General features: G+C 51.7%; 1 protein-coding gene across 1 annotated transcript in view; it reads right to left on the reverse strand.

Annotated features, from left to right (window-relative positions):
* HYDIN (HYDIN axonemal central pair apparatus protein) overlaps positions 1-15148 on the reverse strand; it is a 181490-nt gene that overhangs the window by 42247 nt on the left and 124095 nt on the right. Inside the window, exons 25-38 of the mRNA XM_068956343.1 lie at positions 14736-14852; positions 13769-13978; positions 11515-11652; positions 8825-9002; positions 8196-8326; positions 6947-7080; positions 5759-5895; positions 5012-5139; positions 4704-4895; positions 4173-4322; positions 2722-2961; positions 2273-2441; positions 1117-1308; positions 31-201 (exon numbers count right to left, since the gene is read on the reverse strand). Coding sequence (XP_068812444.1) covers positions 31-201; positions 1117-1308; positions 2273-2441; positions 2722-2961; positions 4173-4322; positions 4704-4895; positions 5012-5139; positions 5759-5895; positions 6947-7080; positions 8196-8326; positions 8825-9002; positions 11515-11652; positions 13769-13978; positions 14736-14852 — 2287 coding nt within the window. The remainder of the gene's footprint in view (positions 1-30; positions 202-1116; positions 1309-2272; positions 2442-2721; positions 2962-4172; positions 4323-4703; positions 4896-5011; positions 5140-5758; positions 5896-6946; positions 7081-8195; positions 8327-8824; positions 9003-11514; positions 11653-13768; positions 13979-14735; positions 14853-15148) is intronic.

Genomic DNA, 15148 nt, shown 5'->3' on the forward strand with positions numbered 1-15148 from the left:
TCTCGCAGCTGAGGGCTACAGCCCACACACCTGTCAGGGGCGCCCCGTGGATGATGACGACGATCCCTCTGCGGTTTCGGGCCGCACGGCCTTCTGGAGAGATATCGATGCCAAGGTGGCGAGCAATGGCTCTTGTGACAGGGCTGTTGTCTAATTCTCCCACGGCCTCCTTGCTACTGGAGTGTTTTTGCTGATCCTCCGCTACAGAGAACCAAGTGTAAAAATGAGCCTCCTACATACCAGTGATTCTGATCATCTTTCCCATCCCCTCAGATCCTGGGGAAGTAACTGGGGAGAGGAGACTCTGCCAAAATCAGTGTCACACAAAGGACCTCCCTCTGCCGTTTCCTTAGGCTTATACAGATCAGGGTCTGCCCTAAATACTGTCAAAGATTCCTGTGCTGGCTGTTGAAGTGTAGTAAATGGGGCAGCCAGAAGGGGAAAGAACAGGCACCCAGCAATACCTAAAAGGACTGGACCAAATCTCTTTCTACAAACTGGTGCATTGTCCTCATGTGAGTTTTGGCTTGGGACCTGCTGAGTAAGTGGGGGACATGCAGAACCAGGCATTTTAAGCAGTCACAAAGGAGAGGCTCTGTTTAGGGGACCAAGTGTTTCTCCTATCAGGGCAGGCAGGCACTGGGGACTTCTCCCAGCACAAAGCAGCTCTCCTCCTGCAGGGCTCCTTTGCCATAGAGCTGGATGCTTCAGCACCAGGAGATCTGACTGTGCTTTTATTTTACAATCAACAGCATGTGCAAAGAGCTCTTAGGAGGCCACTGAAAGGCATCTCGGTTTGCAGTATCATATAGGACAGAGAAAGCGCTGCCCTGCCTAGGACAAGGTCACTCTGAGCCCTTTATTGCCCAGCAGGGCAGAGGTGCTCATTTGGCAAATCTGAGGAAATCCCCCCCTTGCCTCCCACTTGTTCCTGCTTCAGCCCCTTCCCAGAATCCTACATGGCCTTCAGATGCAAGAGAGGATTCAGGGTCACAAGAGCAAAGATGACACAGAAGCAAGGCTGCAGTGAAGGGATGGAGATGACACTTGAAGTCCTCCACTGAGGTCCTTTTGCCACAATTCACTTGAAACAGGTGAAAAGCTCTGGGTTATTACCTGGCCTGCTTCTTTTCTCAACATCTTCCTCCGCCTCTTCTTCATGTTCCAATTTAAAGTCCACCTTGTTCAACTTGCTTTCATCAAAAAAGGAGGAGGGAATGATTGAGGTGTGGGATGAGACAGTACGAACAACGCCAGCAGAGTCCTTTCCTCCTTGATCTGAGAGAGACTGAATGTCTTCAGAGTTTTCTGAGGAGAGAGGACAGAGGGAGAGAAGAAGATTATGAGCGTGGCCATGCAAGGCTGCTCTTTGCCATTTGCCACTGCACAACTGCATGCAAAATATGGAACATTTCCCAATGGGAAATGGGAGACTATCAAAGTGCTCAGAAGCCTGTCCAGGCCTCAGCTGGAGGCCTCTGCCTTTGGGGGAATTTTGGTGCTGTGTTTTTGTTGCTGGGAAGGAGCAGATACAAAACATGACAGCTGGTGCTATTACACCTGATCTTACAATTGGCCAAAAAACTCAACCAGTCCTACTCTTTGTGCCTGAGAGACACAAGGGAATATTCTGATCCTTCAGAGGTTATTTTCCCAGTACACAGAGATGAGCTTGCTCTGGTGGCACTCAAGGCTGGCAGGATGCATATTACAAGCTATCGAGTTTCACCCTGGAATACTCCCATCAAGCCCAAGTGCTGAAGGCAGACAGGAGCGTGCCTTGGAGACATCAGTAGAGTTTAGCAGCATTTGCCTGGTGGGGTTTGAGAAGGCATTTTTTTTTTGCTAGTAGCATCTCTTCAGCTGGCTGCTTTTTGTGGTGTGCAATCAAGCTGCCAAAGCTGTCCTGCCACCCCAAGTGATGCTCCACCTGTAAATGCAGGGAAGTTTCTAGTGTGCATTGCCCTGTGGGTCACAGCAGTGTGAGGTACCACACTTGTATCTCCTCAGTGTGAAGTGGGGAGGTGTCTCTGCTTGAGCACCTACAGGCTCAGAGACAGACTCTGACCTTCATACAGGGGGTGCATCACATGAGTGCCTTGCAGACCCATTTTCTAGCTATGCCTCAGTGCTTCCTTCCACAGAGAAGAAGCTCATGGAGAGCTCAGGGTAGGTAGACAGCACTTTCCTCTGTGGCCATGTTCAGGACAGCCAGCACTATGCGTGTCAGCGCTCCCTCACAGGAGACACAGTGGCTGGCTCACACCCTCACCATTCTCATGACCGACTGGTTCCACAGGCTTGGACTTTGCCTGCTCGTCCTGCTGCCTCTTCTGGTCCTCATAGTACTCCAGCACCTCTGGGGGCAGCTTCTCGCCTGGAGCACGGGGCGGCAGCAGTAAGGTATTGTGGCAATCATAGTCCTTCAGCATCCGCAGGATCTGTGCATGCAGGGAAGAGAAGCCACAGATACAAGATGTGCTGCTTGATCTCCATCACATGAGAGAGCCCCCAACCAACCTATCTTCTTCCCTCTCCTTCCTTCCTTCCTTCCTTTCACCAACATGGACTATCCAAGTCCTGTTCCGCTAGCACAGCTGGCTGACCCTGCAAGGCCACCAGGCTTTACCCTAGAGCCTGCCTCCATCTCCCTGGTGCAAGCCTGGGAACGCTGGAGCGCTGTGAAGCCAAGGGAGCCCCCAGTGGGGCGTCTCTTCTCACCAGCTCCTCAGCAAGGTACTGCTGGTCGAACTCCAAGGAGTAGAACTCAATGGGAAACTCGCACGGGTTCTTCACCACCACGGTGGCCTGCGCCCCGCTGCTGTATGGCAGCAGCGGGCCCAGCTCGAGCACTGGGGGGTTGAACTCCAGTCGTGGCTCCAGCCCACGCCCTGAGAGCTGCAGCTCGGGGTGCTGGTTGCTCTTGCAAATGTTAATCTTCAGATGGGTGCTGTAGGACCTCTGGGAAGAGAGAAATGCAAAATACTCCTCCATGAAGTCCTAGGTAACAGGGATTCAAACCCAGCCCTTACCCAATGCCAGAGGGGTTATCAGTTCCTCTGAGGTGAACAGGAAACAGATGTTCCCTTACAGCATGGGGGAGGTGGCCTGCAGCAAATAGCATCTGCATGCCGGCTCTGCGTAACTGGGATCAAGCCTGGTGTGAAGTGTAGCTGGATACCTGCGTAACAGATGGATCTAAAATGGTCTATCAGATGATTTCACCAAGTCTGGAGTGAGTGCAATGTGGCACCCAAGAGAAAGGTCCTCAGGAGGTGGGCTCAGCTCCCAAATGGCTCAGGGGCTGCTTCACCTCATCCCTAGAGACATGTTGCCTAGACACAGGGTTGGCACTGCTGTATCAGGCAAACATCAGCTGTAAGATACAGGCAGATGAGCTCACACTGGCTAGAAACAAGGATCTTCCACTCTACTCCTGGCTCTGGTCAAAGCCAGAGACCTCTCTACTAGCACCTCTCTACTAGTAATTGAAACATTACTGGGACTGTTCCCTGGTGTAGCAGTACCTGTGTCCACGCTATCACACACTAACTTTCCATACCACAGTGGCCATGTGGAAAGCGTCTTTTGGGAATGGTCCCTTTCTTGTGCTGACTCCCAAACTGGGCCTGGGAGTGCCTGGGAAAGTGTAAGCTGGCCTGGGCCAGGACAAGAGGGGCTGTTCTGGCAAGGTAACAGCACAGATGACTGTACTGCAATAGAGCCTGCAGAAACGCGCCTGGATGCTGTTTTGTCTACTCGTACCAGCAGCGGGGCTCGCCCAGATCAGCCCTTCCACGTTTATGACCTGAGCGTGTGCCAGCTGGTTTGCACAAGCACATTGCAACCTGCAGATATACCACTGTGAGGAGGAAGGCTGCAGGAGAAAGGGGCAGATTTCCCCCACGGTCCCCCCATGCACTGAGAGGTAGCCATAATTGCAGTGTCTTGCAGCTCTCGGTGCAAGTTCCCCAATGAGATTTCAAAGCACTTCTCAGAAGAGAGTGCAGTGGGGAAACTGTGGCATAGTGGGTATGGGACACTGACTTGCCCAGAGCCGCATGTGGAGGCAATGACAGCAGTGGACCCAGACCTCATCTTCTGCTGCCTGCACTGGGCTCTCGTGACCACACTGCCCTTCCTGTTCTCTGAGAGACATCCACCAGCCTCACCTCTTCACTGGGTGAAAACCTCACTTGGAGGTTGCATCGCTGTCCTGGAGTGAGGTTTCCAGATGAGGGCAGCACCTGGAAGACGGGGGTCTTGGTCTTTAATTCCTGATGCAGCTTCCGACGCAGGTTCGCCGGCAAATGTTTGTCCACCTGAGTACACAAATCCATCCTGTGAGACCTCCTTGGTCTACAAGGACAGACCCTCAGTCACAGGAACAGTGCTCAGAGCCCACACATTCAAACCAGCCATAGCCACTGCTTGCCTAGAAGCGGAAGCAGAACATGTTAACAGCACAGGCCAGTCAGGCAGACTGGGAGGCACTCTTCTCGGTTAAGTAGGAATGGGGGGGAAGACTGCAGAGGAGTCAAGCATTAGTTAGCATACAGGTCCAGGCAATCCAGCTGAGCTTTGTATCCTAAACCGCTTCCTCATGCAAGCTCTAGCCCAAGCACTCAGGTAGCAATGGGGCAGAAAAGGCAAGAGAGGTGAAGGAAATGCAACCAAGAAGTTATGTGTTGTCTTTGCTTTACCTTCTTAACGTGCTCATTCGTGCTGATGAACCATTTACAGGCGATCTGGAGCTGATTGTGGAGCTGGATGGTTTCTTCTTGACACTGCCCACACTGGACAGCGGAGAACTCCAGTTTGTCACGGGAGAGGCAAAGGGATGGCACGGCCACCATGGCACGAAGGCATATGTGAAACGTAGGTCCTCCTGTTACCTAGTGGACAACAGAGCAACCAGCTGAGAGCCCAGGTGAGATCTGCTGCCATGTCTGACCTGCCATCCACCCTGAAATACAGTGCAGGTGCAGGAGGGCAAGGGAACATGCGGTACCTTGATAGGCAGGAGTGCTTTCACCTCTCCCAGGGGCAGGTTGGCGCTTTGTGAATCAAAGTGCACTGCGAACATTTCAGTCTCACAGAACGGCAGCTGCTTCACATGGTGCAGTCCGACACTGAAACCTTGAATAGACGAAAGCAAAGCAGCTGAGCCACATGACCAACACAAAATGTGTCACAAACAGTCTAAGGCCAGAGAGGGGTCCTGGCCTTTAGAGAGGAGATGGCCAGAGGCTCTGTAAAGGAGACCTTTGTCTCTTTGGTTTTTCCCTTGTCACCTGATGTCTACCACACAAGGAGAATGGGTTTTTCTCAGTCAGAAACCAAGGCCCAGAGGAGACAAAAAGAAACAGATCAGTTGAGGCGCACCAGCAATTCCTGCACCAGGCATCCCAGGTCCAGGGGAAGGATGCACAGATCTTCCCAAAGGAGAACTTCTAACAGAGATTCCCTGATGCAGTAGTGTTACTGGGAAAATAACTTAGACGAGGCAGTTCCCTCTGGCACCTGACCCTCTGTCAGCCCCAGTGGGTCATGGTTTGATGGTACTGCAGCCTTACCTGAAGGCCTGTTTTGGAAACCCTTTTTGATATGACAGGTGACCTCACAGACTGTTTTCTCACAAAAGGACAAACAGAAGTGCTATGACATTATGAACTCTGAACCCAAGCACAGGCCTAAGAAACCTGTCAGACAGAAATAGCTCCTTCAAGGCCACGTGAGGTCTCCCAAAGACCATTACCTGTGTCACGCAGGGCCCGTCCATCTGCATGGAAGGACACGGGGAAGTGGCCGGTGTTGGTGATCCTCACGATGTGCGTGTGAACATTACCGGGAATGATGTAGCCCAAGTCCAGGATATACTCGGGCAGCTGAGCTCTGAAAGGAATAAGGAGAGTCCTTGAACCACAGACTGGCTACGTTTCCAAGTGGATGGAAGAGACAAATAAAGTGGATATTTCCATATTCACTGATGTAGAAACTCAGCTCTAGCCAATAAAACCCAAGGCCTGAATGTCTCGTAATAAGCCTTTGGTAAGTCACTGGGAATCTAGGCCCTAGGTTTTATCAGCTAGCAATGCACAAAAGCAAACTGGTTTAAAATGGCATAAGTGTGCAGGTATACTGGTCACAGCTCCTGTGCTATGAAAAGCCATTGTGGCCAAGTCCTCCAATAGAGGGGACCTCCAATGGTCTGAGTGAGACTTGCTGAGCCTGGGGCACAGCCAAAGTCTGAAACTGCTTCAGTACATTGTGAGAACATTTGCCCCCCAGAGGAAAGCTACTCTGTTCTACAACCACATTTCTCCACAAACAAGCACCTGTAAACACAGTTATCAACACCTACAAGATCCACGGGAAGGTCCTTTTCCAGAGCAGTCCCAATTAGGAAAACATATGAATCGTGTTTTGGAACCTCTTCTTCCAGAATTGGGGCCTACTGAAGATGCCCTTGCCTCATCATGCAGGAGTAATGGGAAGGACCAAATGCAGTCCCACCAGTATCCAAGCCACTTGGCTTAGGGCTTGCCAAGCCAATTTCTGCATGATTCCCAGATCTTTTGGCTTACTGTGGTCTGTTTCTCTGCTGGGAAAAGAAGCCCCTTTCACAGCTGGTAAGTAGTGATGGTGCCCACACTGTCTGGTTGGGATTGATGGTCTGCACTGGACCCCACCACAACTCCAAGAACAGAGCCTGTCATCTGCAAGGTGCTGAGCACCCCCAAAGCTCAAGGGTAGCACTGTGGAGGTGAGGACACTCAGCAGCTCCCAAGGGAGTATGTCAAAGCTCTTAGGATCAGACCACTTCTGAAGTCCCCAGCTATTCCCAGCCAGCTCTGTAGACATAAGGAGCTCTCAAGAGCAGAGGTGCAGCACTAGGTGTTACTCCAGAGGCAGCTGGAGGTAAAGTATGGGAGCTCCCACTAACTTGACGAGCCTCTGACGAGCACGTTGGCCAAAGGCAGGATCCTCTGTGGGACAGGAGGTAAAAGCTTTCTGCACCTTCAGGGCATGTTCCTCTATGAGCGCCCGCTCCATTTCCATCAGCAGCCATGTGTTAAACTGAGGAAAGCAAAGACAGTGGCTGGTTAGTGATGATCCTTCCGAATGCACGGGCTTGCCTGTGAAAGAAGATCCCACCCCATTCTTGCTGAGATTGGTGATGGGGGTCCTCCAGTCTCACTGCACCGTGCCTGCAGCACCTCCTGTTCCCTCAGCCGGAGCCTTATCTCAAGGGAAATGAACTCCAGCATCTTTGCCTGCCCAGTCACTATTATGAAAGCTGATCCAGGCAAATACGCAGGCCAGGAAACTTCTAGGCCTCCAAGTACTTGCATGTCCCCAGTGAGTGCCAAAGCAGCCTGGACAAAAGCTCACTCTAAAGGAAAACCCTGATAAAGCTGGCACCTCCTGGAGATGAACATCCACAGATGAACATCCACAGCACAGTCCCAGAACAGAGTCAGGCAGCTGGGTGGAAATCTGTTCACCTGCTTGTGGCCAGTGATGAGCTTCCTCCAGCAGTACAGGATCTCATCTAATCTAATGCAATGGGACTGTGTTTTAAATGCTCTCTTACGTTCAAATAAAGAATGCACTGAGAAGAGAAGGATCTGCAAACTGGCCGGCAATCCTGCAGTGTCCTGGCTAACCAGGAGCAGGGGAAAGCAGGGAGGCAGAGAGATGCTGCCACTGGGGTGCTTGCCGGGAATGTAAGTCCCACCCTGAACAGCTTTTCACTTCACAAGAGACAGTGAGGAGTAGCTCGGTGGGGACGTGGGACACTCTGCTGAGGGCACCAGGGAAAGTGCTCCAATTCCACAGTGAGGCAGATACTCTCAGACTAATAGCTACTACTAGACTGCAAAAACCTGTCAGGGTTTGGGTTGTGAGCAACCAATATACCAGCAATAACTTGTTTTTCCATCACAAAGTATCATGTATTCAATGACACAAGTATGGCCTTCAGGATCTCTCCCCGCATTCTTCAGGAAGCTTGTGCATCTACGGCAAGGACTGCTCACAGGCCAGGAACTACCCATGAGAGGATGATGTGCTGCAGCATGATCTCAGCCCAGCACCAGCAGGGCATAAGCTAGCCTGCTGCAGGGTGCGAGGGGCACAGCCGAAGCAGCAGGAGGTTAGCACGTGCCAAACAGAGCACCAGCTGTTCTCACCATGGAGTCTGAGTCATCTGTGTGCGGCTCCACAGCCGTGGCCTCCCCCAGAAGGACTGCTTCCTCTCTCCGATTGTCCTTTTCCAATTTTTCTTTTGCCTCCTTGAGGAGCTTCTCATATTTTTTATTTCCTAAAGGGAGACATGCAAAAACACAAGTGTGCAAATAGCACTGATTCCACTTAATCTGGGAAGCCCCACTCAGCCTGATGTTGTCCTCTCGCACTCACATGCTCTGCAGGAAAGCTACAGAAGGTTGATGCGTCCTCTCCTCTCTGGATCATGGTGGTCACTGCCATCCATTTTCCTCCCCAAACAGATACATCTCATCCCCTCCAATCTGATACAACTCTGTCCCTGCCAAAATCCCTACCACCTTCTCACAGCTTTCCCAAGCATTTCTGTCCAGCTACAGTCTTTCCAGGCCTCTGTCAGATAACGTTAGCAAGCTCTGCAGCAGGGTTCTTGGGGCACCAGCCATCTGCTAGAGGCTCAAGAAGCAACCAGAAGGCTGAGTGTTGGTCTGACAGTCCAAAAACCTCCAGACTTAGTGGAGGTAGGTGTGCAGCTGCCCTATGGCATGGGAGAAAAACAGGGAACCCTTCTGGGGAGCAGATGGGCAGCACTTACCTTTGATGTTTCTTGGCAGATCCATGCAGATCCTGGGAAAGACCCCCTCTCCTTTCAGGGAGATTTCTTCTGGCTCAAGGTGACCCACTTGGATCCGGAAAGTCCTGTAGAAGTCTCCAGGCACTCCAGGCAGGTAATAGACTTTCAGTATTTGTTCCTTGCCAGACCCAACGTAACCCTGCAGAGTGCACGAAAAGAGGGAGGGAATGTGGTTTGATGGCTGGGTAGTCCACATGGTAGACGTGCATACTGAGAAGGGAAAGTAGATTCTCAAAGATAAGAAAATGAATAGAGTCAGACAGTGCCATCTTCTAGATTTTTTGCATCCAAAAGCTCCAACCTCTTAGGCCAGGATGCACCACCCTGAAGGGCTGTACACCCTGGGAGCTTTCAGTCTCATACTGCAGATCACCCAGAAATAACACTGGTGACTGGGGCCAGCACAATAACACTGGTCTCCTGGGCCTTCTAGGCTGGATACAGCAGATCCCAGCCTCACAACGCCCCTATTCCAGTACCCATGTTGAGGGAAAAATCACAAGAGCAGAGGAGGGATTGAGTTCCACAAGGTTATTGTGCAAAGCGACTCCCCTTGCCTTTGTAGATTCCCCTCAGGCTTGGGAAAGGGATAACTAGGAGTACGTGTTGTTCCTGCCAGAGTAGTCGGATGGATGTGTGGATGTGCACAACAGTGAGGCACAGCCAGTCATGCCGAGGGCACAGTGGGGATGGACATACTCATCGCACTTGATGCACATGTACCGCAGCAATGAGCTGTGCACGTCCTTCAGAGGAGGCGTGAAGGTGGAGTCACTTTGCACAGGCTCAGCATCAGTATAGGTCTTCTATTAAAAATGTTCACCCTCTGCCACCCAAAGCCAGACCACAAATAAATAAAGCAGCTTTTGCCAGCTGCTATAGAGGCCAAGCAAAGCGCCTGCGCCTCTGCAGGGCTGGCAGCTCCTGTCACAGCACGGCAGTGGTTCCCAGGCTGGGTAAAGGGGCCGGACGCTGTGTCTGAGCCCATATTGATAGATCACAACCAGAACGTCTCTTGCAGCGTGGCACACTTAGGGCGCGTGAGACTGAATTCGCAGTGATCTGTAAATGTATCTCTCTGGAAATGTTGGAGCAGAGCACAAATTAGGACAAGATCAAGGAGCAAAAACGTTGCAGAGACAGACACCTCCTCTCTGGGCTTCCAGAAGGGTTGTTTGAACACTGAGCTGGGCTAATGCCAGCCAGGCAGAGAGCAAATGCAAGCAGACTGCTACATTGCTATGAGTGACGGGATGCTTCCGCAGGTTTTCTCGGCTTGCATGCTGCAAGCTGGGCCAGGCAAGGCAGCCCCCTGCTCCCTTCTCCCCTCCTGCACTGCAGGAGGCTCTCCCTGGCAGGCTGCAGGGAGAAGCAGCTGAGCAGGAGCAATGCGGACACTTGGTAACTGCTCATCTCTGAAGCCATTTCTCCATGCCTCACAGCCCCCTGGAGCTGTGCGCTGTGTGTGCGCTAAATTGGGCTGGCACATAGCATCTAACCAGGCAAAGAGCTGTGGAGATCGCAGCAGGATGAGAGCGACAGCAACACACAACACAGCTGTAGGGGAAAAAAGCCCTGCCAAGCAGGCACTTGGCTGCGTTGGCTGAATGGCGGGCTGCCAGGGCTGATGCTGTTACAGCACCAACTCTGTGCGGGCCCAAACAGAGCTGTGTCTCCAAAAAGCCCACAGCCAGAGGGCATCAGCGTCTCATCCACTAAAGGAGACGGGCATCAGTGAACTCAGGAGTGAAAGCAATTTGACTTCCTATTGCAAAAAGGGACACGGATAGGGAATGCTGCTCCAGCACAAAGGTATCTGTGCAGCACCAAGTTGCTGGGGAAGGGAGAGACGCTCTCTGGGCTCTCAGGGCTCTCAGGGCTGCTCCAGCGCACAGAGCCGCACACTCTGCTCCCCATGGCGGTGGGATGCTGCAAACTCCTTTCCTTGCTATTTAAGCCCCATTCCTCCTTGGCCACCTCACTTGCCGTAAGGTCGGAAAAGCGAGAAGTGAATCAGACGGCGCTGATTTCTGCTGCCTTGAGATAGTATGCAAGGGGGAAACTGCACCTAGGGAGTGTGCCAGGGAGCATGCCTTTGAGCAAAACTCCTGCCCTGGGGTCCCACACCAGCCATGACTGGTGTAGAGCTCTAATGCAGGGTATCAGCTGCGGTATGATGCTACCAACATGCAGGGGGGGAAGACAGAGTCAGGCCTTGAAAGAAAGGCTCCTGCTCAGCATGTCAGAACCACCACTGAAGTCTCAGCTGCCACAGTTTGGTATGTGCAGGGGCAAGGAGTAAATCCTGTCTGATCGCACTCCTGGGTAAGGTGACCCTGAGAAGAGCCTGCACCTTCTGGTTCCAGTGTCAGCACAAACAGAGAGCTCAGCAGCCAGGGCCCAAAGAGCTACCAAAGCACTTGTGCCTCCTGCTGTTTGCTGTTATATGATAGCAGAGCCACCCACTGCTCTGAGTCCATTAAGAGAGTCTACTACGGACAGCGCTCGCTTGACCTTCTCTGCCCTCTCGGCCACAATTGCTTGCATCCTCTCTTTCCTGGTTGGTTTTATAACCCCTCTCCCGGGCAGCACAGCGCTCTCCCACCACCTTAAGGGCCAGGCTTAATCACTCGGGCTGCCTTCATACTCACTGTAGCAGGCACAACCAGGGGCACGCCAGGCAGAGGGTTGTCTGCAGAGGCCATGCTGAGGTTCAGCACCATGTACTTGAATCCCACCTTCCCGCTGTTCTGCAGGGTGAGCTTCACTTCAGAGACTTCGTTAAACAGCTGGGGAGAAGATGGAGGAGTGGGAAGTTGAAGACCCAGGTCTGTTGCTGGGAATCCACTCCCGCTTTCTATAGTACGCGATCAAACAAATATTTAATGCAAGTGAGAAGCAGGGAATTTAGAGCAGGTACAGGCACGGACCCTCCCAGGTAGTACGCTGTTAACCTGGGGAACCCACTGCCACAGGGCACTGCTGGGGCTAAGAGCTCCACAGAGGAACAAGCATTTATGGGAGCGCAGAGGTGCGATAGCAACTGCGTAAAGATCTGTAATAAGGAAACCAAAGAGGATACAAGCTCTCCAGCTCTAAGGTGTAATTTAAGAACTAACTGAAACACAGAGAAGCAACATTACTTCCAGTGGGAAGCTTATTCTGTAACTGGTTCCCCCAGTTCAGGGCAAGGGGTACCCAACAGTCTGGCTTCTCCTTTCTAGCAAGCAGCCTTTAACTAGCAGAGACAATCTGCTTTGCAAAGACCCTCTCAGCCTCCTGTCTGTCTGCAGCAAGCTTTGCTCCCCAGGGCTTCCTCTGGGGCTCAGACTGCTCCTCCTTTTGGGAAGTAGTCCTGCTTTGGGACCAGCCAGAGCCTCTGCAAAACCTCCACAGAAATTAAAGACAGATCAGGGCAACTGCCCCATGCAGCAATGCCAAAACCCAAGTGGCTGTTCTCCCAGTCTTTATCCTTTGACTCATTCTTAAGATGTCATTTATCTTTGGCAAAGTCACACATGCATTGTGATCCCTGGGTTCTCCTGTCACTGTCTGAAAGAAACATAAAGACGTTTCAGAAGAAAAGGCACTTGCAGACAAGTATTTGCAGAGCTTGCAGTGATAGGAGAAAGGGAGACAGACAGTGAAATACATACAGGGCAAACAGCCAGAAATATCTGTGGGGGTTTTAAGCGAAGGTAAGTAAAGCAAGGATTATTCTGGGGTTTGACTATGAGGTCTGAGTGTCCTAGGGCTAAAATTACTGAAGTCTAAGCCCAAGGGGCTTTCCAGGTTACCACCTGCCAGCTTAACCAGCAGCACTGGATGCCTGGGCAGAACGTCTGAGATCTGAGCAAGTCATTAACTGAAATGTTGCTAATGCACATTGCCATGCAATGGTAACGTAGGCTGGAAAAGAGACAGATATGCTGCCCAGCAGGGGGAGGAAACAGGTTAAGCTGCTGCAAGTGGATAGCTTTTGACTGTGCCCCTATGAAATACACTGTTCGGGCGAGAAGGCACAGCAAGAGGCAGAACGGAGCTAGAAAATGCTGACTATGTAGCAGGAAAGAGGAGAGCGCATATCACCAGCTTGGAAGAGCTATTGATCTTGCCCAGAACAACATGTGCTACTAAACCCCTCTTCTGCCTGACTGCCACTGTATGGCCTGAAGACTTTGGAAACCCTAGGACTTCCCTCATCTCGAGCAGGGCGTGCCCACGATTTTCCTAGCAAAGGCCTCTGTTGGGATGCATCTGGGAGCACAGGGCTGGTGAGAGGCTCCTGACACCTCCCCAGCTATGCTGCAGCACTGATCCAGACAGCACCATTGACGAAAGGAGGACACAGAGCAAGAGGTATCAGCCTTGCTGCAACTTTCCCAATCAGTGCTTCAGCCCTCGGAAATTTCCTCCAGCTTCAGTGACCGGGAAGCCTAAGATAACTTCTTTACAGATTTATTTTGGTCATTATCCAAGCCTCTGCAACCCAAACAACACATCTTTGGGCCTCACACTGAAGGAGCAGATCAGTGGATGGATGTCTTGAGGACACGTCTCTCTCAAAATCACTGCTGGGATCCTTTTTGCCCCAGAGAGCAGCAGAGTTACGCCACCTGCCTCCTACAAAGCCAGAGGAATCACACAACCTTGAAGGGTAGGAATTCCCATAGGACACTTTGGAGAGGCAGAGACAGCCATGAAAAAGAAACAGTCCGGATGCAAGGTGTGCTGTGCACAGGCTGTCCTGCCAGCAGCCAGAGGAAGGCCACGAGGAAAGCAGAGAAAGTGGTACACTGGACTGGAAACAGCCAGAAAGGGAGGAGAGTCTGAGAAATAAGTGGGGAGCAACAGGACAGAGGTGGTTTCAAGACAAGGACCTCTCCCAGGAGAAGTGCGCAATACCTGCAGCCCGCAGTCAATCTCCTTTACGTCAAACAGGTAGTTGATGAGTGAAGCCTCCCCACTCAGCGCGATCTCATAAGTCGGGCCACCCTCTACCTTGCACTGTGCCGTGACATGGGCGACAATGTTCGTGTGGCCATAGAAGGTGAACGTGACCCGCTGGCTCTCACCTGGCTGCAGAACACCATAGAGCGGCAGGATGTCAAAAACCTGGAGGCAGTGGAGGAGAGGGGAGATCGAGACGTTGAGCACCAAGATGGGTGCAGAAGAAGAGCCACCCTGCTCCTCTGACTCTTGAATGAGGCAGTGGGCTGAACGGCTTGGCTTGGAGCAATGGCCAGACACGGTTAGAGGGACGTATTCCTCAAACAGACAAAATTATCCTAATCTTTTCCTCCATCAATTCCACCCTCCAATGGAGGGACCATGGGAAAATCTTTTCCCATACTCACTAATTAATTAATGCATTTATTAATTAATACACTGCATTAAGGCAACTTGGGAGGTCTCTTGGCAGCAATAAATTCTCTCCGCTGTGGAACCTGCTTTTAGCAGCACATTTTACTGTCCTTAAGAAACATGAGACACGGATCTGACAGTCCTCGGAGCCAGGGGAGGACTCCAACCCAGTTCATTTGACCCCTGATACATCTCATTCTCTCTCTGGCTTGCATGGTGCTCTCCGGTAAGATGCTACAGCAAAATTCATTGCAGAAACTTCCTATTTACCGCTTGCTTAATAACAACAGGATTAATAATGCCCTCCACATCAACATGCCCTATGCAGCCTCTCCAATGACCAGCTGCTTCAGTGCTGGCAGCACAATATGATGGTGCACTTGGAGGAGTGTAAAGCCACACTGAGAGCAGCCCTGAGGGCCAGGAACTTGAGTCAGGGGCTATATAACTGCTCGCCACCCTGGAAACATGGAAGTGAGACGCAGCAACCAGTGAGATTCCTGCTTACCTCCTCTACCCCTAAGGTGAATTGCTCTGTCTCCATGACTGGTAGCAATCCCTCGATCTCCACTAGGCTCTGAGTCTCCACAGCACTTTTTTCTTCCTTAGTAGTGGATATTAGCAGCTGCAAAACAAGCACCATGAGCTCTAGTAAGCTGACTGCTGGTCCAGGTGAGACTGCAACACTGCTGTGGCAGGCTCCACATCTGCTTCCCACCCGCAGCAACTCTTCGCTGAACCCACTGAGATGACTCCTGTGGGCACTTTGACATAGAAGAGAGAACCTAGTCAAGCCAGGAGCAGCCTGACATGGTACCTGGGTGCAAATTTTGTAAGCTCATGCCATCAGCTAAGTGGGGGGTCCAAGCCCATCCTAAGATCAGGCACCACTACCATCCACTCTTGCTACACACAAACTTG

The sequence above is a fragment of the Struthio camelus genome, chromosome 10, assembly GCF_040807025.1.
Source record: "Struthio camelus isolate bStrCam1 chromosome 10, bStrCam1.hap1, whole genome shotgun sequence".
NCBI classification, from domain to species: Eukaryota; Metazoa; Chordata; class Aves; order Struthioniformes; family Struthionidae; genus Struthio; species Struthio camelus.